This window comes from Leucoraja erinacea, chromosome 3, assembly GCF_028641065.1.
Source record: "Leucoraja erinacea ecotype New England chromosome 3, Leri_hhj_1, whole genome shotgun sequence".
Lineage (NCBI taxonomy): Eukaryota > Metazoa > Chordata > Chondrichthyes > Rajiformes > Rajidae > Leucoraja > Leucoraja erinaceus.
In genome coordinates this window covers 56,382,121-56,408,350 of record NC_073379.1, presented here as the reverse complement: position 1 = coordinate 56,408,350, position 26,230 = coordinate 56,382,121, and the positions used below count along the sequence as shown (strand labels likewise).

Genomic DNA, 26,230 nt, shown 5'->3' with positions numbered 1-26,230 from the left:
TCTGTCTGTCTCTGTCTGTCTCTGTCTGTCTCTGTCTCTCTCTCTGTCCGTCTCTCTGTCCGTCTCTCTCTCTCTCTCTCTGTATGTCTCTAACAGTTGAGAGATAGTCTGCCAATTTATAATCTCTTTTTAGGGAACGGTAACATTCTAATCTGCTTTGGCTTTTGGTTTCTTTATCCCAATGTTCCAAATACGTTTCTTTACATTGTTTGATAATTTGGTTCACTCTAACTGGTGATTGGGGGTCAGTATTGATCTGGGGCCGGTCAGGGTTTAACTGAATAGCGGTAGTTAGTCTCAGTACCAACTGACACAGGGAACTCTTTTCTGGGTTCCCCTCTTGTGTTTGAAGGGCTTTAAACTGGAGGGTATCTGGGGGGCTAGATTTAAGGTGATTCCAAACATTTAGTGCTCTTTTCTCTCTGTCTGTCTCTGTCTCTCTCTCTCTCTCTCTGTCTCTCTCTCTGTCTCTCTCTCTGTCTCTCTCTCTCTCTGTCTCTCTCTCTGTCTCTCTCTCTGTCTCTCTGTTCAATGAAGCACCGAGCCAGTCAGTTCAGTCATAATGACCAACAATGAAATTGTACAGGTGGAGGATGTTCTATTGTTTTATCTTTCAGCTCACCGCTCAGACCCACCCTTCCAATGTTGTTAACTCCATTTCTCCAAATTTAATATTTCTTGCATTCTTTTTCAGGTTTATCAACTGGTTTTCTCACCATTTGAGTAACTTTCAATTCAGATGGAGCTGGGATGATTGGTAGGTATTGATTATTTTGGATTACAAATATTTATTTGGTTGTTGTTTAATTTACCCTTCACTATCGTAGCAGATTTATTGGATCTTTGGCATATTTTAACTTGGTGTCGCAGGACAGCACAAGTGATCTAGTGCCCGGTTTAGGAAAGACAAGCATCAGCTTTTTGAGAAGAATAAGTACTTATTTTTTCAAAGTAAGTTGTGTCTCAAAAGAGAAACTTAATTTGTGTCCTGCATTGAGTTAAATCTGGTGACTCTATTGAATGCGGAGACCCTACAACCAAATACCTTCAACTCTGGGTATTGTGCCCTGAAGTTATGGAGTATTTCTGGTTGTTCCTGTGTCCCTTGGTAAATGTCCTACAAAATTGTAAGGTACCTATCTCTGTTTCTATGGGATTGATACTGTATGTATGCAATACATGCCATAGGTTCCATTGTCTCTGGATTGTGTTGCAGCAGAGCATAGCAACTTTAATAAATATATGACATTGTATGATGATCTGTAATTGCATTGCTTGCTGGAATTGTGCGCTGAGACTGGATTCTGCTATTGACATTTTAGAGCATTTTTTAATAACTTGCTTATCTAGGGGCATGCTGAGCAACTATGAAGAATAGGTTTTAGGGCAACCTTGACCCTGTTTGATGGCAACTTCTGCTGCAGACATTACCATGAACAAATAATAAATTCCAAAGGAATTACAATTTACTGAATAAGAAAATGGGGGGTGGATGGAGGTATGAAGAAACAGTGAAGAGCTTTATACAATAAATACAATGTGCACCTTTGGTAATCATTCTACTGGGTCTATAGTTGTTCCAAATATTGGCACTAGTATTAATAGACTTTGTTAGCATTATAACTGCTAAAATGTACATACTAAGCATTTGGGCACACATGCCAGAGGTATAATGTAAGATTATTAATAAGGTCCACATTATTAGCATTTAAGGGACTTCATATTACTCATGGGAATATTGTTTAGCAGGCTGGGCAATGAGTCCATGTTTCTTTATTTTATTTCATCATTTGCTGCATAAATAACCTTTTTTTTGTTTCTCTCCTCTCTGTGCCACAAACACATAATCACACATCCTCCCCCTGCCAATGCACACTCCTGCCATTGTGCCCATATGATCTCCTTCTCCCCACATGCCCTTGCACCTCTCTTCAACGTGAACGTATGCACACACGTACTTGTGCACACATACACACAGGTCTGATTGTTTGGCACTGGATCCTGACAAAGCCAAACCAAAGTTTTTACGTGAAGTGTTGGAGAAATCTATGAGGTACGTAAACTTTGGTTTATTAGCTTTGCTCTTTTTCTGGTGGATTTTGCATTTGTTTAAAATTAAAATGTCAATTTGCCATAAGAGGAAACAGGCTATCCAGACACTTGTTTTGTGCATTGGAGTTGAAATCAAGATGCTCATTCTCATCCTCATTTACAAATCCCATGACCTGATCTTGGAAACTTTCAATTTTACAACCTAGCCCATTCTTTTGATTCTGTCTCTGTCTGCCTCTCTTCCATTCCATGCAATGGGAACTGTTTACCCTATTTTATTTTCATGAAACATTTTGCATTTTATCTTGGTCCTTATCTTCATTTAGTTCCAAAACCTACTGAAGAATAATGTAGATTGTTATGATGATGGATCTTTGACCTAAAATATTAAGTCTGTTTCACCTTCCACAGCTGCAACCTGACTTATCCGTTTCAAACATTTCCATTTTTATTTGTGAGCTCCAGCATTTGCAGCCTGTTAATCCCAGTATTAATGCAGATTGTATTCTCTTGAATTTATAAAATTGTTTTCTCATGGTCGTAGGTTAAAATTACACTACATTTTTGGTTCATTTGTATGTCCTAAGTAAAAAGACACAGTGCTGGTGTGACTCAGTGGGTCAGGTAGTACCTTTGGAGAATATGGATACACTCTGAATGTAAATGGAGCCACAGTGCTGCATTGTTTGTCATGGGAGAGGTTGATGACTTGGGTTTGCAATCATGTCAGTGGAGTAGAATTTTGCCGCAACAGCATTGGTGGTGCCTCTCGGGTGTTTTGAGGTGTAGGTACTCATTGTATCAGAAGCAAACAGAAAGGTTGTGGATCAGTACAGATCTCAATTTTCAAATGTTAGATTTCGAGTCATAGAATATTAGAATTAGATGACTATGACTAAATATTAGAATTAGAGTAATAGAATAATGAAACAGGCTCATCGGCACCTCGTCCATTCCGACTAAGATGCTCCATGCTAGTCTCATTTACCTGCATTTGGTCCAGATCCCACTAAACCATTCCTATCCATATATTTTAAATGATGATATTATACCTGCCTTATCTACTTTCCTTTAGGCAGCTTAGTCCATATACCCATCACCCTCTGGTGAAAAGGCGGTCCATCGGGTTCTTATTAAATCTTTCCCTCCTAAACTCTCTAGTTCTTATCATGTGCAAAAGACTGTGCACTCACCCAATCTATTCCCTTCATGATTTTATACTCTTCTATAAGATCACCCCACAACTCCTGCACTCCAAGGAGTAAACTCCTAGTCTTCTTAACCACTCACTAAAGCACAGGCCTTCGATTCCTGGTAACATCCTCATGAATCCTTTCCAGCTTAATGGCATCCTCCCAACAGCAGGAGGACCAAAACTGAACACAATACTTTGTGTAGTTTCATCAAGGTCTCGTACAACTACAGCATAACATCCCAACTTCTATACTCGATTTTATGACTGTTCATATAATAATATATGATAATTAATTAGGGGCTAGAGGAATCAAGGGATATAGGGAGAAGGCAGGCACGGGTTATTGATCGGGGATGATCAGCCATGATCACAATGAATGGCGCTGCTGGCTCGGGGCCAAATGGCCTCCTCCTGCACCTATTTTCTATGTTTCTAATAATGGAAAATAACAAAATTAAAAATGATATATTAACCAAGTATGTATATATACAAGAATGAAGATCAAATGCCTTCTGTACTACCCAGTCTACCAGTGTTGTCAATTTTAGGGAATTATGTACTTCGGGTTCCCTCTGCTCTATAACACGCCAGGGCTCCACCATTCACTGCGAAGGTCCTGCCCAGTTTGACTTCCCAAAATGCAACAACTCGTATTTATCTGAATTAAACTTCTTTAGTGATTCTTCAGTCCACTTGACCAGCTGACGAAGATCCCACTGTAATTATCTTAGTTGCCTGCAATACTGCCTATTTTACTCTCGTCTGCAAACTTACTAACCATGCCTTATACATTCACATCCAAATTATTGATTTAGATGATTTAACAGCAATGGGCCCAGCACCGATGCCTAAGGCACACCACTAGTCATAGGCCAAACAAAACCACATTATTTTCTTCTGATGCTAAAAAGCTGTACTAGACCACTGAATGTGATGATTAATTTGTCATCGGCAACCACCTTCAGTAAGGAGTTGGCTTCTGAGATGTATGAAGTGGTCCGTACTCTACAGAATTTCATCACGGATGTTTGTTGTCAAGGTCGGATGTGTACATTGGCAGAGATTGGTTTTGTGTATATGAAACAGACCCAAGCTTTTGTTATTTAACTGAAGGCGAATGACTTCGAACTCGGCCTCCAAATATGCATTAACACTAGTGTTGTCTTTGTACTGCAGCTCGATCACTGAGGGTAGTAAGGTATTTGTTGCTGGAGTGGCGATGATGAAGGAAATTGCATGCCATCACAAAATAGATATAGCATTGAGACAAATCTTTGAAAAGAGACAAATTTAGGATGGATTATCGAAAGTCCCAGTTAATTCAGTCAACAGTGTTTGTGAGGGTGAGGAAGAGCGACAATAATGATTGAGGGATCAGTGGGGGGGAGGGGCCTCAAGTTCAAAGAGAGACCTGCGGTGGAGGGAGGGGGAAAGAATGAAGGGGGACCTGGGTGTGAGGAAGGGGAAGGGTATGCCAAAAACAAAGAGGGACTATCGGGACTCTGATATGTGGTGACTTTTTGCGTACTTTGTGTATTGTATGCAAAAACAAAGAATTTCACTGTACCTAGGTACTTGTGACAGTGAAGTATCATTGATGCTGCTTTCAGCTTTTGTCTTGTGGTGAAGATCATGTCAATTATGCCTCGAGATGGACTGAATGCACCCATGCAGTTCTTTGGTAGGAGGTAGTTGAGGAAGACTTGCACAATGACCTGCTAACAGTAGGACCCCTCATTAGTTACTGCAATGCTAACTCCACTGGGTATAAAGTAGTATAATGCATTAAACACAAACTATATTTCATGTCATTTTTTTATTTGTCATTTTAACCAGCTCAATTAAATTATTTTTAAATGAAGGAGAATGCAAGCCAATGTGATCTATCTTCTTCAATCCTCTAAGTAAGATTCGTTATTTGACATCTGTATTGTAGTCTTTTAAGTCCATGGGTCCTTTCCGTGGTGACGTTGGAGACTAAATGCAATGCTCCATAGGAATTTTTGAATTTAACCACAAAAAAATCCAATTGTAGTAACTACAAAGGATTCTCCCTGCAGCCTGCCACAGAAAAAGTCATTGCACCGGACCTTCTCAACAATCTCCTACTGTAGAGGTGCTCCTGAATTATAATATTTGAACCCGTCTTCACTTCCACTCCTTTGCATTCATTTCCCTTGAGTTGAAGGCCATTGTTGCCCTTTTGATTATTTCTTGCGCTTATCAGCAACATTCTAGTGAGCTGTGTGCACTGGCACACATGCCTTTCCTCCTTCAGTTTCTAGTTTCTCACCATGAAGAACATAAGAATTCCCTGTAGTTTGTGTAGAGATTTCATCACTTAAACAGTTCTGTAAAACTAATGAATAATTTTCTTTCAGATCCATTGACATTGTTACGCTGATCTGTGAAAGCCAATTCTTAATGCACTTTCCCCAGCTTCCATCTTTGTGCTATGAAGGATATTCTACACAATGAATGTGTATTTTCAGCTTTCCCACCTTCAGGGTAATGGGGTAGAATCCAGAACACACCATGCTTTCACTTAAATTGATTTTATTGCATAAACAGCTGCATATATTTAAATTGTTGTTGGCTATCTTTAGCAACTATATAAATGGACTATCATCTTGCTCATAGGCTTTCCTATTATCAAAGAATAGTGGACATTGTACCGGAGAACTTTGCCGCCCTATTGCCAGCAAATCCACTGTGTGTTTACAAGTATGGTGATGAGAGCAACAGTAAGTAATGAGTACCTGTTCCGATGAGGAGGTTTTAATTTCTGGGCCGGGAATGTAATTAATGATTTCATTAATTTCTGTGAATATTAGATGTTGAATTTTACCCATTCATGTTATACTGCTTGAGAAATGCTGCATAATCTGAATAAGTATTAGAGTTCTTTAAAGATGCTATCTAGCAGTTGAGTTGGAAGGTGATGGGCTGATCTGGAGCCTTTGATATATTGGCATTTTTATTTAGCAATTTGTGAAATGTTGTCTCAACAACAATGTTATTCAACTTTAACCTGAATTTTGATGAAGGGAAGTTGAAAAGTGGGCTTGAAGAGAATGTTACTGGTGCATACTGATTTAGACTTGAATGATCAGTTAATGCTGCTTGTTGTACACTGCAACACTTTCTTTAAAGCAGATTGGAATTTTACAACACTTTGAAGTGTTTAATTGTTGCTGGCACTTGTCTTTTTCTCACATGCACCATGTCTCTTGCAAATGGTTTCTCTCTCTTGGCACATACTTAGTCTAATTCATACATCAACATCTTTTCACTCATCTCATGCATGTGCATTTTAATGATCTTCAGTTCAATCTTTCATTTGAGTGTGAGTTAAAACCACTATGTACTTTAAAGGTGCTGTAAGCAAAGTAATAGCAGTAAAAGGATGAAACAGATTCCCAAAATGGTTTGTTGATATTTCAATTGTAATGAACTTTTAGCCTATTCAGCTTATTTTTGTTCATTGTTTTAGGTTCCCTGCCTGGCTATGCTGTCGCTGTCAGTCTATGCAGTGCTATTAAAAGTAAAGCAAGTAATGATGAAATCCTGAGCATACTAAAAGATCTCCCAAATCCTAATCAAGAGGATGATGATGATGGTAAGAAATCCTTTTAATTTTGATATGAAAGGTTTTAGAAATCAGTGTCAAAGTCAGAATTGTTTTCTATTTGCAGAAATGTGAATTTAATGCAAATTATGTTAACGTCTGAAGTGTCAATGGGGGAGCACTTTGGGACCAGTGATCGTAATTCTATTAGTTTTAAAATAGTTAAGGAGAAATATAAGACTCACCCACAAGTTAAGGTCTTAAAAAGGGGCAAAGCAGATTTTGGAGCCATAAGCTAGAAACTTGCAAAGGTCAATTGGGGGAGTCTGCTTGACGATAAATGGGTGGCTGGCAAGTGGGAAGGTTTCAAAACTGAGATAGCAAAAATACTGGTGCAGCATGTTCCTGTGAGTAAAAATGCATGTTTGGGAACCCAGATTGATGAGAGACGTTGAGGCTCTAATTAGGAAAATTGAGGCATACATCGGATTTAGCAAATCCCTCCATGAATGCAAGAAATGTGGGTGTACTCTTAAGAAGGCAATTGGGATAGGTAAAAAAGGACATGAAATGGTGCTAGCAGGCGAGGTAAAGGAAAATCCTAAGAGATTTTACAGGTATATTCAAAGGGTGGCTAAGAAGAGACTATGTTCCCTTAAAAATCAGCATGGCTGTCTTTATGTAGTCATAAAAGATGAAGGAGCTATTAAACCGATACTTCTCATCCTTTAACTGAGGAAAAGATAATGGAAGCTAGGGAATTGAGACCGGGGATGTGTGATGTCTTCGATCAGGTTCAAATTACCCCAAAAAAAGGTATTGGTGGTTTTAAAGTGTATTGAGGGAGTGCAGCATAGGTTCACTAGGTTAATTCCCGGGATGGCGGGACTGGGCCGACTTGGCTTGTATTCTGAGGAAAGAAAGTAGTATTGTGAAATTTCAGGTTAATAGAAATCTGCCAGCCACAAATATAAGCAAACTTCAAGGGATCCAAAATGGACCAAACTAATGATGCCCTGCTAAGATTCCACGACCCTAAGTAGAAAGAATATTAGGTGGCATGCTGTTTGGTATGCTTTCAATCAATTTCTTGCCATTGATGCCAGAAATATGTGTAGAAATGCAAATTTTGATAATCGTTCTCCATAATCCCTAAAAGCTTGCAGTCAAATACTTTATATCAATCAATCAATCAATTTTATTTGTATAGCACATTTAAAAACATGTTCCGTGTGAGTGGGGAAAACCCTGCGAGAAATTAAGGGTAAACAGGAAAGAAAACGGTGTTATTTGATTACAAATGATTACCTCTAATGCTGTAATTTCTGTCAGCTTAGGTGGGATTTTCTAACGTGCCTGTATTACTGACTCACACTTGGAATTTAGATTTTACGTTACCTGGTTTCAAACAATATTTAATGTATTTACAGTACTTTGTTTATTTTCCCCTCCAGTATATTCATACAGCTAATTTCACTTTCCACGAATCTCAGAAGTCACGCACTTTGTCATATTTATCAAGAAGGAATTCCAAGATCAATAACTAACATATTTGAGCTTCAATTTCAGATGAAGGTTTCAGCTTTAATCCTTTGAAGATTGAGGTTTTTGTACAGACGTTGCTATACCTGGCATCCAAATCCTTCAGCCATTCTTTCAGTGCTTTGGCAAAGTAAGTGTATACCTTTTCCATTATTAAAAATTGTAACTATATAATAACATGTAAATTGCTTGTTAATAGGATGATCGAATCAGGAAATGTTTTGACTCTGTATATTAGATTTATTAAATTACAAGATTTTGTTTTTCTAATGTACTGAACTTAACTATTAATTAATGCAGATAAAATAAAATTTTGTCGGTCCAGTGTTTTCCTCCATTTACAAAGGGATGTGTTCCTAGAAAATGTTCTACCGAGCAAACTTTTGTAAGTTGAAATGGCTGGGTAAAATGCATCCTGCCGTCTTGTAGTTGGAGAGTGCTGCACTATTTGTTGCACCAAAAAAAGTGCTTTTGTAACTCAAGGACGTGTATTCTAAAAACACTGAATGCTGCCGTGGGCAAATGCGTAAATTGAGTTTTTGTTAAATGAGAAATAACTTAACAGTTAAGTAAGTACAGTTACTTGTTCCATAAATGGAGTAACTGGTGATTTAAGGGCCGGTTAAAGCATTAGAACATGAAAACACACCTATAGAAATAGGAATATCTTTCAAACCGCATACAATATGATCCATGCCTTGATTGCTCTCCATGACCCTCAATTTCTCTGTCTTTCTCTGAAAAATGTACCTATATCCAGTTATCTAGCCTCTGCAACCCTCTGGGGTAGAGAATTCCAAAGATTCACTACCTTCTGTGAGGAAAAAAATCCTACACTCATGTATTTATTAATGAGTGCATCCTCTTCCACCCATATGGTAACTATATTCTTTAGCTTGGGACTCTATTCTAGTGGAAACATCTCCCGGTTGCCCAGCACTTCAACTCCCCCTCCCATTCTGAATCTGACCTTTCTGTCCTGCCCCCCCCCCCAATTACCAGAGTGAGGCTCAGCACAAATTGAAGGAACAACACCTCATACTTCCCTTGGGTAGTTTACACCCCAGCGGTATGAACATTGACTTCTCTAATTTCAGGTAGTCTTTGCTTTCTTCCTCCTTCCCCTCCCCCTTCCCAGTTCTCCCACATAGCCTACTGTCACCCGCCCCTTCCTTTCTTTTTCCTGACGCCCCCCCCACCCCGACATAAGTCTGAAGAAGGGTCTCGACCTGAAACGTCACCATTTCTCCATAGATGCTGCCTCACCGGCTGAGTTTCTCCAGCGTTTTTTGTCAACATCTACTCTGTTATGCATCTTAGGATCTAAAGCACATACAGGTTCATATTGCTTATAGGCCAGTTTTGCCCATTTTCACCATAGTATTTGGAATGTGGCAATGTAATGGTGGTCTTTCATACATGTAAATAGAACCGGACAGATGCAAATTTAATGTAATTATTCAAAAGGAGACAGTCTGAAAGCAGGAAGCAATACACCACTTAGTATGAAATCTGGCAATGAAAAAACTCTGGAATCTTGTTAAGGAGGTAATAGCAAGACACTTTAAAATATCAAAAGGCATCTGCATGGTGCAAGTGCATGAAATAAAAGGGCAACCTGTGCGTGCAGCAAGTTATTAGAAAGGCAATGGAAGGTTGGCCTATGAACATGGAACATAAAGGCAGGGGTGTTTAGATGTAACCTTGAAGGGTGGGACAACTTATTGAGCCATTTTTGAGAAAGAAACACTACAGAGACGTTTCACTGGATTAATTCCTGGGGTAAAGGCACATTAAGCAGGTGGGGCCTGTGTACATTGTTATGGAAATAATCTTATTGAAGCATGAACTTCTATGGGGGATTGACATTGAAGGTTTTTTGTCCCAGAGCCTAGTAATGATGCATCTGAGGAATATATTCTCTCAGTGCCATCAGGCTCTTTAGAATTCTCCATATTGAAAACAGTGCATGGTCATTATATTGAAGGTAATGAATGACACACATTTTGAGAGTCGAGGGGAGTGGAAAAGTGATGAGACCTTGATTTATTCCACTGTTATCTTATTGTGGAAAGAGGGCAGTGGCTTACCCCTGTACTTTAGGTATGGTATCCTCAATTAGTTGAGGTTGGTGGACAGATCAGTGGCACAGCAGTAGAGTTACTGCCTCGCAATGCAAGAAACCCGGGTTTGATTCTGACTACGGGTGCTGTCTGTACGTAGTTTGCATGTTCTCCCTGATACCGCATGGGATTTCTCTGGGTGCTCTGGTTCCTTCCCACATTCCAAAAAAGTGCAAGTTTGTAGGTTAATTGTAAACTGTAAATTGTCCCTAGTGTGTAGGTAGCTGCTGCTGCTGCTGGCGCCGACAATGGCGGCCACGATGTACTGCTCCTTTCTGTTTTGTATCTGTTTGTTCGTTTGTGTCGTCTGAAAACCCCACAAGGATCACTTTCATGAGAGAGGTACTCTTTAACATCAGACATACAGTACCTCCAAACATCGTTCCGGATTTCTCTCACTCGCTGGATTATTTGGGCATACTCGTCGGCAGGGCTGTGGCTGCGTTCAAGGCCATGAGACGGAGGAGGACCCGTGGGAAGCGCTCTGGAGCACTCACCCGACCCCGGCGACGAGGATCACGCACACCACTCCCGAGCATATTTCAGGCAAACGTACGTTCTCTCAAGAACAAAGTGGACAAACTGCAACTCCTGCATCGGACAAACAAGGACTTCTCTCGAGCTGCTGCCCTGTGTTTCACCAATACCTGGCTTTGTGAGTCGACCCCGGACAGCGCGCTGCAACTGGCTGGCTTCCAACTTCACAGAGCGGATCGCGAAGTGGAGGCTGCGGGGAAATCAACAGGCGGTGGAATATGCTTCTATACTATCCAGGACTGGTGCAGCGACATCACAGTACTGTTAAATTCCTGCTCTCTTTATAAACTGCAAAACCTTTTACTCTCCGAGGGAATTTTTAACCAGTCCCTGCAAACATGTACTGTCCCTGCCTGCTTCAAAGTCTCCACTATTGTCCCTGTACCCAAAAAGACAAGGATTACTTGTCTTAATGATTACAGGCCTGTGGCACTGATCTTTGTAGTCATGAAGACACTTGAAAGGCTTTTGCTGGCCAAGCTGAAAAATATCACAAACTCCCTGCTGGACCCTCTGCAGTTTGCATATCGGGCCAATAGATCTGTGGATGATGCAGTCAACCTGGGCCTGCACTTCATCCTACAGCACCTAGACTGCCAGGGGACCTATGCGAGGATCCTGTTTGTTGATTTTCGCTCTGCATTCACCATTGTGCCAGAGCTACTACACTCCAAACTTTCTGAGTTGACTGTGCCTGAACCCCTCTGTCAGTGGATCACCAACTTCCTGACAGACAGGAAGCAGCATGTGAGGCTGGGAAAGCACATCTCGGACCCACAAACGCGCAACATAGGATCACCACAAGGCTGTGTACTCTCTCTTCTCCTCTACTCTCTCTACACCAACGACTGCACCTCCACAAACACCTCTGTCATGCTTCTCAAGTTTGCGAATGACCCAACCCTGATTGGACTGATCCAGGATGGGGAGGAATCTGCCTACAGACAGGAAGTGTCACAGCTGGCGTCCTGGTGCCGTAGCAACAACCTAGAGCTCAATGCTCTTAAGACAGTTGAATTGATTGCAGACTTTAGGAGAGCTCACCCCACTCACCATCAACAACACCACAGTCACATCTGTGGAGTCTTTTAAGTTCCTGGGAACCATCATCTCCAAGGACCTTAACTGGGGGGCTACCATCGACTCCACCGTGAAAAAGGCACAACGGAGGATGTACTTCCTGCGGCAGCTGAGGAAGCACAATCTGCCACAGGCAATGATGGTCCAATTCTACACGGCCATCATAGAGTCTGTTCTCACCTTCTCCATCATGGTCTGGTTTGGATCAGCCACCAAGCACGACACCTGGAGGCTGCAGCGAATCGTCCGATCAGCAGAGAAGATTATTGGCTGCAACCTTCCCTCCATTGATGAACTGTACACTGCAAGGGCCAGGAAGCGAGCGGGCAAGATCATCTCTGACCCCTCTCACCCTGGCCACAAACTCTTTGAATCACTTCCCTCTGGAAGGCGACTCCGGATTGTCAAAGCTGCCACAGCCAGACATAAATACAGTTTTTATCCACTAGATGCTCTACTCAACAGCCAGAAATCTGTAGCCTCCCTTTGACCTGACATTTTGTTGGTTCACATGCTTGATCAATGGTGTTTTATCATTAATGTCTTATTATTATTAATGTTTAGTGTTTTCTGAGTCATTTTAACTGTCACTGTATGTCATGTTGTTACTTGTGGGCGGAGCACCAAGGCAAATTCCTTGTATGTGAATACTTGGCCAATAAACTTACTTAATCGCTGACCGGAGCAGACTCGGTGGGCCGAAGGGCCTGTTTCCAAGCTGTATTTCTAAATTAAAAACTAAAAGTGCTTAGACATCTGCCTTTTTATGGAAAAAATATATATATATATCTAAGGCAGGGATAATACAAGCAGTTGCAGCACCTCGTGAAGGGATTTAGCTGAAAATGAAGGAAAACAATAAAGCAAAGCGAAGAAATGTCCATGTAGCCAAAATTTAAGGAAAGTTGCAGAGTGAGCCTCATCTTCAACCCTATATTTTGGTGACACGCCTTCTACATTTAATTGCTTGTTTTCATGGTCTGGATTTTTGTTTTGTAGGTTTCATGAGATTTTTAAGACGTTGGCTGAAGGTGATGAGGGCAAGTTACATGTACTAAGAGTTATGTATGACACTTGGAAGTGCCATCCTCAGGTAAAAATTGTTTCCTGTTTCACCATACCTCTTTCAGTCAACAGAAAATATAGATCTGCAGTGCCAGTTGAAAGGGAAAATATGCCTTGGATATGGCTTACCCCTGTACTTATCATTGCTTTTTAATTTAAATTGCACCTGATGTTTGTTATTTCTCTATCCTAAAATAGTTTCCAGCATTTAAATATGGGCTCCAATTGTACCTTGTATGGCATACCAGTCACTTGATATATACACCAATCGCAACCATCGAAAGTTCAGAAGGGTTCCGACCCAAAATGTCACCTATCCATGTTCTCCAAGGATTCTGCCTGACCCACTGAGTTACTCCAGCACTTTGTGTTTTTACTAAAATAAGTATTTGCCATTTGTTGTTGCCAAGACCTTAAGAATGAATGTGTTAGTTACAAGTCCCTCATATCATTTAGAGGGAGTTGGGTAAATACTTGCAAAGTAAATATTGAAGTATACAGGAAAAGAACAACTGTAAAAGTACTATGAGGTCAGGTTGTCTTGGTCAAATGAAGACCTCTAATACTGTCATTTCTGTCAGCTAGGCTGGGATTTGCTAATTCGTGTTTGAAACACTGACTCACACTGATTTTAAAGTTATTTATTTTCAATTTTATGTATTTACTTTGTTTATTTTCCCCTCCAATCCAGAGGGCCAGACATGGGAAAGGGCAATGCTTGATCAACTCTTAGGGAATTAGGAGGGGCAAGTGAATGAAGTGTTTGTGGATGAACCTTTTGGGACCAGTGATCATTGTTCGACCATTATTATCAGAATGGTGGCCGATTAGGAAAGGGGGAGATGCAATGAGACCTGGGTGTCATGGTACACCAGTCATTAAAAGTAGGCATGCAGGTGCAGCAGGCAGTGAAGAAGGCGAATGGTATGTTAGCATTTATGGCAAAAGGATTTGAGTATAGGAGCAGGGAGGTTCTACTGCAGTTGTACAGGATCTTGGTGAGACCACACCTGCAGTATTGCGTACAGTTTTGGTCTCCTAATCTGAGGAAGGACATCCTTGCCATAGAGGGAGTACAGAGAAAGTTCACCAGACTGATTCTTGGGATGTCCGGACTTTCATATGAGGAAAGACTGGATAGACTCGGTTTGTACTCGCTAGAATTTAGAAGATTGAGGGGGGATCTTATAGAAACTTACAAAATTCTTAAGGGGTTGGACAGGCTAGATGCAGGAAGATTGTTCCCGATGTTGGGGAAGTCCAGAACAAGGGGGTCACAGTTTAAGGATGAGGGGGAAATCTTTTAGGACCGAGATGAGGAAAACATTTTTCACACAAAGAGCGGTGAATCTCTGGAATTCTCTGCCACAGAAGGTAGTTGAGGCCAGTTCATTGGCTATATTTAAGAGGGAGTTAGATGTGGCCCTTGTGGCTAAAGGGATCAGGGGTATGGAGAGAAGGCAGGTACAGGATACCGAGTTGGATGATCAGCCATGATCATATTGAATGGCAGTGCAGGCTCGAAGGGCCGAATGGCCTACTCCTGCACCTATTTTCTATGTTTCTATTAGGCTTAAGATAGTTATGGATAGAAACAACACGGGCACACAGTTGAAATTCTAAATTGCGGCAAGGCCAACTTTGCTTGTATTAGTTCGGAACTCAATCAAGTTGATTGGAACAGGTAGCTTGATGGAAAAGAAATGTCTGTAAAGTGGGTGTTTTTAAAAGTGTGCTGACCAGAGTCCAGGCCATGCATGCTCCTGTTTGAGAATAATGGGCAAGGCAGATGAGTGTAAAGCTTGGAGGATAAGAGAAATTGAGGCTTTTGTCAAGTGTAAGGAGGCATGGGGCAGGTATAGGCAGCTGGGACTAAGTGTATCCCTGGAGGAGTTTCGGGAACTGAGGAGCGCGCTAAAAAAGGAAATCAAGATTCAGATTCAGATTCAGATTCAATTTTAATTGTCATTGTCAGTGTACAGTACAGAGACAACGAAATGCATTTAGCATCTCCCTTGAAGAGCGAAGAGGACAAAAAGGGGACGGCAGATAGTTCTCTGGCATTTAATATTGAGGCTAATCCCAAAAGATTTTATAAATATATTAAGGCTAAAAGGGTTAACAGGACCTCCCTGATCTCCCAGTTGCCGGACACTTTAATTCTCCTTCCCATTTCTACACAGACCTTTCTGTCCTAGGTCTCCTCCATTGTCAGAGTGAGGCTAAACACAAATTGGAGGAACAGCATTTCATATTTTGCTTTGGCAGCTTACGGCCCAGTTGTATGAATATTGATTTATCTCACTTCAGGTAGTCCTGGCATTCTCTCTCTCTCTTTATCCCTAACCCACCCAAGTCGCACTAGCTTCTCGTTTTCACCCTACAAACAGCCAACAATGGCCTAATTCTTTTATCATCGTTACTTTTTTGCATATCTTTTATTCATTGTTCTTTATCTCTCCACATCATCATCTATATCTCTCGTTTCCCTTATCCTTAACCAGTCTGAAGAAGCGTCTCTACCCGAAACGTCACCCATTACTTCTCTCCAGAGATGCTGCCTGTCCCGCTGAGTTACTCCAGCTCTTTCTGTCTATCTTCAGTTTAAACCATGTGCAGTTCCTTCCTACACATGATAATTCTTATACTCAATACCCAAACCCAATGCAACACACCATCCCGGAGTCTCGCTCGTGTTCACAGAAAAGCCTGACTAGCCCTGACTATTAATTCCTCCCATCATTACTGCTTGCCTAGACCTTGTCCTTCCTTGATATACTACAGAGAAGGTTGTAATGTACCACAACAGCCTGCTACAGTCACATGCTCAGAATCACATCTTACAGACAAATGTTCCCCCATCACTGATTTTGGCTGCTGCTTGCCACTCAGAGGTTCACCCACCAATAGTATACAAAGCTGTATATTTGTGAATGAGGGAAAGTCTGCACAAGTCTGCCACCTCAGACTTGTTCATTGCCTGCTTGTCCTTCCTAATGGTTATCCACTAATAAGCTGGCTGACCCTTTGATGTGATTTCCTGAAGCCCCGAACTATAACACTTTCTGGGTCCTGTTTGCTCCTCTGTGAGTCCCAATGCCAATCTAGCCACTGGACATACTGCCTGCAAACATAATTGTCAGGGACAATTGATCTACATTTCACAGGAAGAATATACCACTTCATTGACTGCCATTTCTACCCATCAATTTCCTACCAGGTTTTAAAGAAAAATAAATACCTTATCTTGACTTATCTGGTCATTGCTCAGCCTTTTTGCTGACACCTATCTCAGTGCTTCTGCACTTAGACCTCAAGCTCATCACTTGGATTTTAAAACAACCTTTCTCATAAAGGCCTCTCCTACTAATAGTCGCGTCCCTTTCATATGCTGTTACCAGGGCTGATATTGAAAATGTAAATGAAGGAAAGGATGTGCAGTTTAAATTGGCATCGTGGTCGGTACAGACATAATGGACCGATGGATCTGTTCTATGTTCCAAAGAATAGCTATATAAGTTTCACAGAATCAATTAATTAACACTCCAGTATTGGGACGTCGAATATTAATTTGTCCTATTAGACCTAATTTTTCTTGGTGCGTTGCAGATGATGGCCATGTTGGTTGACAAAATGATCCGGACACAGATTGTAGACTGCGCAGCAGTAGCAAACTGGATCTTCTCATCAGAAATGGGACATGATTTCACCAGGTAATGTTCTGAATATTGACAAGGAAAGAATCGAGTACATTATGTTCTTTTGATGCAAATGTACGAGACTAAATTTATTCTGATGTTTTAGATTGTATGTCTGGGAGATATTGCACTCAACCATCCGAAAAATGAATAAGCATGTTCAAAAGGTACAAAATGAACTTGAAGAAACTAAAGATAAACTGGATAAGCAACACAAAAGGGTGAGTTTTGTTTTGTGTGATTGATCAACTAACTAGTGTTGTTAAAGTCAAATGCATGTTATGTAGGGAATTCGGAAGATTGGCGAGTGGTTAATGTTGTGCCTCTATGAAAGAAGGGCTGTAAGGAAAAGCCTGGGAACTATAGACCTACAGCCTAACATCTCTGATTGGCATGTTACTGGAGAGTATTCTGAAGGATAAGGCACATATATGCATTTGAATAGACGGGCTGATTAAGAATAGTCAGCGTGGTTTTGGATGTGGGAGATCATTGTTACAGTTGTACAAGGTGTTGCTGAGACTGCATTTGGAGTATTGTATTCAGTTCTGTTCTCCATTCTGTAGGAAGGGTGTTGTTAAGTTGAATAGAGTGCAGAGAAGATTGATGAGGATGTTACCAGGACATGAGGGCCTAAGTTATAGCAGAGGCCGAGCGTGCTAGGACTTTATTCCTTGAAGCGCAGGAGGCTGAGGTGTGAAAGCTCATAAGGGGAATAGACTAGGTGAATGCACAGTCTTTTACACAGAATAGGGGAATCAAGAATCAGAGACATAGATTTAAAGTGAGAGAGGAAAGATTTAATAGGAACCTGATGAGTAACTTTTTCCAAACTGAGTATATGGGCATATGGAACGAGCTACTAGAGGAGGTTGTTTCGGCTGGTACTATAGCAACATCTAAAAGATATTTGGACAAGTACATTTAATGAAAAAAAAATGCTTAGAGGGATATGGGGCAAATGCAGAAATGTGGATGGAACATCTTGGTCAGCATGGGCAAGTTGGGCCCAAGATAGGTGGAGGTAATGTTGAAGAAGCAGGGATTCTGTAGAAGAACTTGGTACAGGTTGGGAAAGTGGGCAAAGTGGCAAATGGAATACAGCGTGGCAAAGTGTATGGCCATGCAGAGCTGCCGAGTAGTACAGATTTTCCGTATTTTGTACGGAAATGCGATTAGAATACGGATGTATGGTTTTGTGTTAAATACTGATTTTAAATAAGGAGTTCAGTTCAGTCTGAAGAAGGGTCTCGACCAGAAACATCACCCATTCATTCTCTCCAGGCTGCCTGTCCCGCTCCATGTTTAAACAGAGCGCTGTCAGTTTAACGCATGGAAATTTAAATGAAGAGCTGTCGGCTGCAGCGCTATGGGTTCTAAAAGTAGCGCTACCAGCTGGAGCGCTATGGGCTTTACACATAGCGCTATGGCCACAGCGCTATGGGTCTCAGCCTGTTCAGGAAAACTCTCGTATAACAATGAGTTTTTGGAATTCTCTTTCTCAGTGGTAGTTGAGCCTGATTATTTTTCAGGCAGTGGTAGAATTTTGGATAAACCTCGTGGTGAAAGTTTACCAATGAGATTGCAGTTGCATTAGGATTGGCCTTGATTTTACAGAACGGTGGGTGGGATTAAGGGGAAGAGAGGGGTGGAGAGGGAGAGGATGGGGAGGGAGAGAGAGGGAGAGAGAAAAAAAGAAGGAGAGGGGGAGGGTGGGAGGGAAAGGGAGAGGGAGGGGGAGGGGGGAGAGAGAAAGGGAGGGAGGGCGAGAAGGATTGAGAAAGGGAGGGAGGGAGAGGAAGACTTCCAGAATGGCTTCTACATCATCATCATCTGGTGCTAAATGCAGGAAGCAGCCGTTCAAACCAAAGATCTTAGAGCAGAGCAAGATGGGCTACTCCTGCGAAATACAATGGGCTGACGTGTAGTACGCTACGGAGGGGATCCTGGGCATTTTCCCCCGCCCATTTTAGTAACCGGAGCCTACCTGACCCGACCCGACTCGCAGTGTAATCAATGTTGCGGGGCAACAGTTTGTGTGATATAGGGTTAGATTCATAATTCTGTCAGTTCATACTTCTTGTCAAGAATAAAATTTGACGCTGGTAATTGTCTTTTTTAATGTTTTTTAAATCATTTCTTTTTAAATGGCTCACAAGCAGTGTTTGAGTTGATTTTGTAGTAACCGGAACCGACCCGACTCACAGGGTAATTGACATTGCGGGGGAAGTTTTTGTGTGTGATATAGTAGGTATGTTACAAAACCTACCTGAATCGTGTCTGAGAATCTGCCCCACCCCGTGTGTGCGATTTTGGCGCTGTTTAGAGGGGGCGGGTTTAAAACGCGATTTTTACTAGGCTGTTGCACTCGAAAATGTTCAGCCTAGTAAATCATTAACAAAAAATCGCTGAAAGACCCCGTCGCAAAAGGTATTATTAGTTTTTATGGCCTTGTATAATAGTTATATTAGTTTAAAAATCACTCTCTAAACCCGCAACCTCTCGCAGCCCCAGGGTTTTATAAAGCAAACAATTAAAGGTATGTACCTTATTTTTACATTAAAAGGGGCTTCTTAAGAACCCTGTATATAAAGTTTTCTATAGCGAGTAGCTAATTTTGGGCTCTTTATATCCCGCAGTATTTTTCTGGGCATTTGAGGGCACAAATCCAGCGCAATGTGAACGTTCTAAACCAGCGCGTTCACAGGAACCCACTAGAAAGCCGATTTAAAATTGACTTTAATTTACAGCAGTTGAACACTAAATTCCTTCCATTTGGCCTATAAATTAATGTAAATGAGATTTTAAAATCATGTTTTATTGTGAATTATTTATGAATATTATTTGGACACTTGGGCTATTTAAAAACGTTAATCATTTATTAAGAAATGGATAGATGTTTAGATCTAGTAATTGAAGTTTGAAATTTGCTACACTTGGGTAACTAACTAATTATATGCTTTAATTTCAGGTCATCCAAGTTAGATTATTTTATGTTTGTTTCAGAATGGTTCAATCTATGATAACTGAAAATTTAATTCAGTTCTCTTAATTTTTAAGAAGGTTATGGGCTTTTGACTGTCCTCGATCACAGCTTTTTTGTTATGTCCATAGAAAATCAATAGGGAACAAGATGCTAATTTCCGAGTATGAAAATGACCATAACTTTTTAAATACTTGAGATATGAAAGTGAATTAGGTGTCAAATTAAACTTATTTTTATGCTTTATCTGATGGGATAAATTACAGACTTGATTTTTTAAATCTCAAAATTTTGTAACATTGCTAGATATAGGGTTAGATTCATAATTCTGTTAGTTCATAATTCTGTTAATTCTTGTTAAAGAATAAAATGTTTATAAACACACATACATGAATGTGATATAAATGTATATAATCATATAACACACAATTATATGTCTTCTGATCCAATGATGAACTTTATTTCAGACTAGACAAGGGACATTAAATAAGAAACATTGTAAACCTCCCCGCAACCTCACACACATTAGGCCTTATTCCCCCCCCCCCCCCCCGGCACTCCCTCGCCTGCCCCCACACTACAATGTCTTCCCCCCCTCCTATGCCCCTCTCCCCGCTGCCCCCGGGCCGCGCACTCCCTCTCCCTCTCCCCGGGCCGCGCACTACCTCTCCCCGTTGCCCCAGGCCGCACACTCCCTCTCCCTCTCCCTCTCCCCGGGCCCCACACTCCCTCTCCCGCTGCCCCTGGGCCGCACACTCCCTCTCCCGCTGCCCCTTGCCGTACACTCCCTCTCCCCGCTGCCCCGGGCCGCACACTCCCTCTCCCCGCTGCCCCGGGCCGCTCACTCCTTCTCCCCGCTGCGGAAACAAAGATCCGATCTTTGGCCGGAAGCAAGATGGCGGAACAAGATGGCGGGGACTGGTCACTAAAATGGGTCTTATAATCACCCATGAATCCGCCCATGAGCGTACTACGCGTTTGCGTGAGAGTAACCCATCTTGCTCCGCTATAAGATCTTTGGTTCAAACAGAGGTATACAAAGAGATGGCAATGAATGCACTGTCAAGTAGGGTGCGTAGAAGACATGTCAATTAGTAGAAAAGTTATGCATTCTTGTACTCTGACATGGGTATGACTGCACATTAAAAAAACAAACATTTTTTTTAGCAAAATGGCACCGCGTAAAAATACTGATTTCCTCAGCAAAATACTGATTTTCAGGTACTAGAATACTGAAATGCTCTGACAAAACTTAGCAGCTCTGGTCATGCACTTTGGTAGAAAATAAAGGTCAGGTCCACTTTCTAAATGGGGGGAGGTTTCAGAAATTAGAGGTATGAAAGTACGTGTGCTGGTGCAGGATTTCCAAACTGTTAATTTGCAGACTTAAGTTAACGGTAATGCAGCAAATGCATTAATTTCAAGGGGACTAGAATATAAAAGCAAGATGTAATATTGAGACTTTATAAGGCATTGGTGAGGGAATATTGTGAGCTTCATATCTGAGGAGGGATGTGCTGGCATTGGAGAGGGTCCAGAAAAGGTTTACGACAATGATTCTAGAGTGAACGTGAAAAGGATGTTTCTAGTAGTGGGGGAGTGCTGGACTCAAGGGCACTGTCTCAGAATAAAAGGATGTCCCTTTAGAATGGAGCTGAGGAGGAATTTCTCACCTTAGCATGCATGGTGAATCTGGAATTCATTGCCATATACGGCTTTGGAGGACAAGCCATTGGGTATTTTTGAAGCGGAGATTAGTTCTTTTTGCTATTGGTTCTCGATTAGTAAGCGCATAGTGGTGAAGCGATAGAGCAGCGCCAGAGATCTAGGTTCAATCCTGACTACTGGTTCTGTCTGTACGGTTTGTACGTTCTCCCTGTGACCGCGTGGGTTTTTTCTGAACGCTCCGGTTTCCTCCCACACTCCAAAGTTTGTAGATTAATTGGCCTCTGTAAATTTTTAAAATTGGCCCTAGTGTGCAGGATTGTGCTAATATTGCTGGTCGGTGCGGGACACTGTACATTTAGTCGATGGTAATCACTGTAACCACGTTTCATGGGTGGTGGAGACTTTGTCCTGCATTAGAAAGAGAGATAGATCATAAATATTGTAAGGGAGTGCAGTGTAGGTTCACCAGGTTAATTCCCAGGATGGCGGGACTGACGTATGATGAAAGAATGGGTCGACTGGGCATGTATTCGCTGGAATTTAGAAGGATGATAGAGGATCTTATAGAAACATGTAAAATTCTTAGAAGATTAGACAGGGTAGATGCAGGAAAACTGATCCCGATGTTGGCGGAGTTTAGAACCAGGGATCACAGTTTAGGGAGTAGGCCATTTAGGAGTGAGATGAAAAACACTTCTTCACCCAGAGAGTTGTGAATCTGTGGAATTCTCTGCCACAGAAGGTAGTGGAGGCCAATTCACTGGATGTTTTCAAGAAAGTTAGATTTAGCTCTTAGGGCTAAGGGAACCAAGAGATATGGGGAAAAAGTCAGAAAGGGGTACTGATTTGGATGATCAGCCATGATCGAAGGGCCGAAGACGCCTGCTCCTATTTTCTACGTAAGGAATTGGGATAGTGATATTGTTGGAACATGGGATTTCTGATTAAGTAAACTGTGTTATGATATGTTTTCTCTAAAGCGAGACAGTGATGATGATTATGACCAGAATAGTGATGATGATGATGATGATGATGATGATGATGAGGATGGCCCATTAGAAGAACAAATTGAACGTCTTCAGGAAAAAGTTGAGTCTGCTCAAAGTGAACAGAAAAACCTCTTTCTAGTAATTTTCCAGGTACGTTGTAGGTTGCACCCCTCTATTATAAATTAGTTTTCTTTTGAATTGTTTTATGGCATTTTCCATTGAAGTACTTAAGGTTCTTTATTTTATTTATAGCGTTTTATAATGATTCTGACAGAACACCTTGCGAGGTGTGAAACTGGTGGGATCGATTTTAACACACCCTGGTATAAGAACTGCATTGAACGTTTGCAGCAAATCTTCCTCCAGGTTAGTAATGTGACCTGAAGCAGACCTTGTGTACATTTCATTTCCAGAAGACCATCGGCAATAAAAATCAAACCTTAAACATGATCAATAGCATGAATAGACAGAAGCTGCTGGAGTAAATCAGCGAGTCAGTCAGCAACTCTAGAGATGAAGGGTAAATGATGTTTCGGGTCGCGCCTCGAAACATAGCTTATCCATGTTTCCAGAGATGCTGCCTGACGTCCTGAGCTACTCCAGCACTTTGTCTTTTTTTTAAACCAGCATCTGCAGTTCCATGTTTCTTCAATAGCATTAATGTCTGTGTAAAATACCACCTGCCTAAGTACAAACAAAAATGATTCATACCATGAAGAATGAATATGTTTTTAATTTAAAGTCTTGCCACATTTTTAAGCTACCCTAAAGCACATTCGTCTTTTTTAAAAATGTTCATTGGTATTTTATTGTCACATATTCCAAGACGTAGTGAAATTCATTTTTCGATACATTTCAGTAAAAATCTTACTATGGATGGGCACAATTATATTTACGCACAAGACTAGGAATAGTCTACAGAGACTAGACAGAATAGTCTACAGAGACTGTATACAAGAGTTACCATGTTACTGGTGCCATTTTGTATGATTCAAGTCCAATGATGTTAGAAATGGGAGTAAATGCAGCAGCCCCGAATCATTCTGTACGGTCTACACACAATGCTAGCTAATCTTTCTTGGTTTGACTGAGGAATTAATGCTGCTCAGGATAATTACTCTTGTGCCAAGAAATCATTTGTCAAATCACAACTGATTGTGCTCAACTCATCCTGGGCTTTGCACCTGCTGTAGAACTCACACAATAATCCAAGACTTCTCATAGAGTGATACAGTGTGGAAACAGGCCCTTCGGCCCAACTTGCCCACACCGGCCAACATATATCCCAGTTACAATAATCCCACCTGCTCGCGTTTGGTCCATATCCCTCCAAACCTGTCCTATCCATGTAACCATGCACCTTCTGAGAACATTTTGATTTAAAATATAAAAATATTCATTTTAATTTAAAATAAAGGCACTTGCCTTCACTTGCCCATTCCATGCTGGCCAGTATTAAAATGAATGGGGCCAAGCTAAATATATTAACCATTGGTAGCAAATAGTTGAGAGACCAAAATGTTTCTGGCCCCTCAGTTCAGCACACTATAGCCTGGCTGCCCCATATCTGTCCTCCAACATCTTCCATTGGGTGAGTTCTCAACAAAATCAGCATGGTTTGATTTTCAACATTTCAGAACCCAACACAGTATTCAAGTTGCAGTCTACATTGTGTGCTCAAGTGCTGGACTGAAATTTGAGTCTATAGATTTCGTCTTCTGAAGCCCAAATTAGAATAATTTGAGACAATCTGCTAATTTTGCTCTGAATATGGTGGTGTAAAGTAGGAGAGAGGTCCTTTTTGTCTGATGCTCTGCTTCTAATTGTAACAGCCCATACACTACCTTTTGAATAGCCAGCCAGCCAGCCTCTAAAGTGTGCAGTAATTTAGCCTGGAAAGTCTTCTCAATCAGCTTAAATTGCTGTTTTGGCACGAAAATAAGTTTTAACAGAAACTGCTAATATTTGAAGTTTGCAAGTAGAAAATTCAGGTATGCAATTATTATGGCTGTACTCAAGTTTGGCTTTTTTCTATGTTGCAGCATCACCACATCATTCAACAGTACATGGTCACTCTGGAGAACCTGCTCTTCACGGCTGAGCTGGACCATCACATACTGGCTGTGTTCCAGCAGTTCTGTGCCCTTCAGTAATGGCAATTGTGTTACAGCTCAATGAACATTTTCAGATTCTCAGTGTTTTCAACACTTGCATTGGTGAAAACTGACTCAAATAGCAACACTCTTGAATTAATAATATCCCTTTTGCCTAATTATCTGTGAAAACCATGGAGCATGAAGAAAAATGCCATTCACAGTAGAAAGGATTTCTCTTCTAAAAGAATGCATCTTATGGAATAGTTAGAAACTAGAGGCTCAAGAGATGAACATATATATAGTTTGATTCTAATTTTGGTATTCACTTAAATTTTAAATTTGCTTTGTACTCCTTGGTTTGGTTGTTTGATACTGTTTTCGGCAACTAACTAATACCTGCTCTTGTCCTCATGATCTATCTTGCAGTTTGTAAATTAAGTTGCATGTTGTAACTTTTCTGAAATTGTGCTCTTTATTAGTAGACCAAAGTTTTGACTAGATGTTGTAATGTGTTCTTTTGACCTTAGTAACAGCAAAATAAGCATTTCTACTGATATCAGTAGAGATACTATCTTTTTTTTAAAAAGGTGTGTATTTTTTAAATTTGTCCATCCAAGCCTCATGCAGAAAGTGGGAAATGGAGAGATGAAGTGATCGCAATTGGAAAAAGATTAATATTTTTTTACAGATCTAATGAAAATGCATTGATTCTAAGATAACAATCTTATCAGTTATTGGGTCCTCTTGCTTGGGCTGTTTACAAAAGGTTTTGCAAACATTCAGGGCCTGTTGGGTTTTTTTCCGACCTGGGGAGCTGACTGTGTGTGTGTATGTGTGTATGTATGGGCGTGCATGTGCGTGTGTGGGGGGGGGGCACACACATGCAATGTGTTTGAGAGAACCGTGCTGTATACAATAGCAGAGTGCCAAAGTTTGCGATTGTGTTCATTGTGATGCAGCCCCTAATGCTGCATTTTCTCTCAACCCAGACCATCCCAACTGTTCCCAAATAAATGACAATATAATTTACATGGGGTCTGGATTTTGAGTCATGCAACCACAGGAAAACTATATTAAAAAAAAAAAAGAACCAAATGGGAAAACATTTTTTAGCCCCAGATTTATATTATCCAATTCAATCATTCTTTCCAAACCACTTTATCAAATCCATCAAATTGTATATAAAACAAGATATCATTCTAAAAGTTCGTTATTTAAAATAAAAAACACCTTGACATGTCTTATTCTACATTGTGAAATTCTGGCATAACCTGTATTCAGAGACATTTTAGATTAGTAAAGTTTGAATACTGCCAAGTTATAGATGATGCTAAAATTTTGATTAAAATTTTAACATTTTACAGAATCTGAAACTCTCCCTGTTCTCTCTTGGGTGCTGACGACTATTGTTTTACTACTTTAGTCGTCTGAATATCGTCAGTTTCCATTGATACATCTTTTGTACAAGTCATTCTCCTTATCCATGAAATATTAAACCATTTTCCATCCCAGTATTAATCCCCTCATCCCCAATTAAACAGGCAGTTAATACATTCTTTCTGAAGCTCTGTCTTTACATAGTATAGATGGAAATAATCCACTGATTATTCTTATGAAAACATGCTACAGAGAGA

The 26,230-nt window shown here is 40.8% G+C and overlaps 1 protein-coding gene across 2 annotated transcripts in view; it reads left to right on the top strand.

Annotated features, from left to right (window-relative positions):
• Window positions 1–25,962, top strand: part of LOC129695625 (nuclear cap-binding protein subunit 1) — a 59,156-nt gene extending 33,194 nt beyond the window's left edge. For both annotated transcript variants that reach the window (XM_055632746.1, XM_055632745.1), the window contains exons 13-23: window positions 695–757; window positions 1,979–2,053; window positions 5,888–5,991; window positions 6,741–6,866; window positions 8,385–8,487; window positions 13,097–13,190; window positions 16,772–16,875; window positions 16,967–17,081; window positions 22,492–22,650; window positions 22,753–22,866; window positions 24,543–25,962. In XM_055632746.1, the coding sequence (XP_055488721.1) occupies window positions 695–757; window positions 1,979–2,053; window positions 5,888–5,991; window positions 6,741–6,866; window positions 8,385–8,487; window positions 13,097–13,190; window positions 16,772–16,875; window positions 16,967–17,081; window positions 22,492–22,650; window positions 22,753–22,866; window positions 24,543–24,653 (1,168 nt within the window). In that variant the 3' untranslated portion in view covers window positions 24,654–25,962. The remainder of the gene's footprint in view (window positions 1–694; window positions 758–1,978; window positions 2,054–5,887; window positions 5,992–6,740; window positions 6,867–8,384; window positions 8,488–13,096; window positions 13,191–16,771; window positions 16,876–16,966; window positions 17,082–22,491; window positions 22,651–22,752; window positions 22,867–24,542) is intronic.
• The last annotated feature ends 268 nt before the right edge of the window (window positions 25,963–26,230 follow it).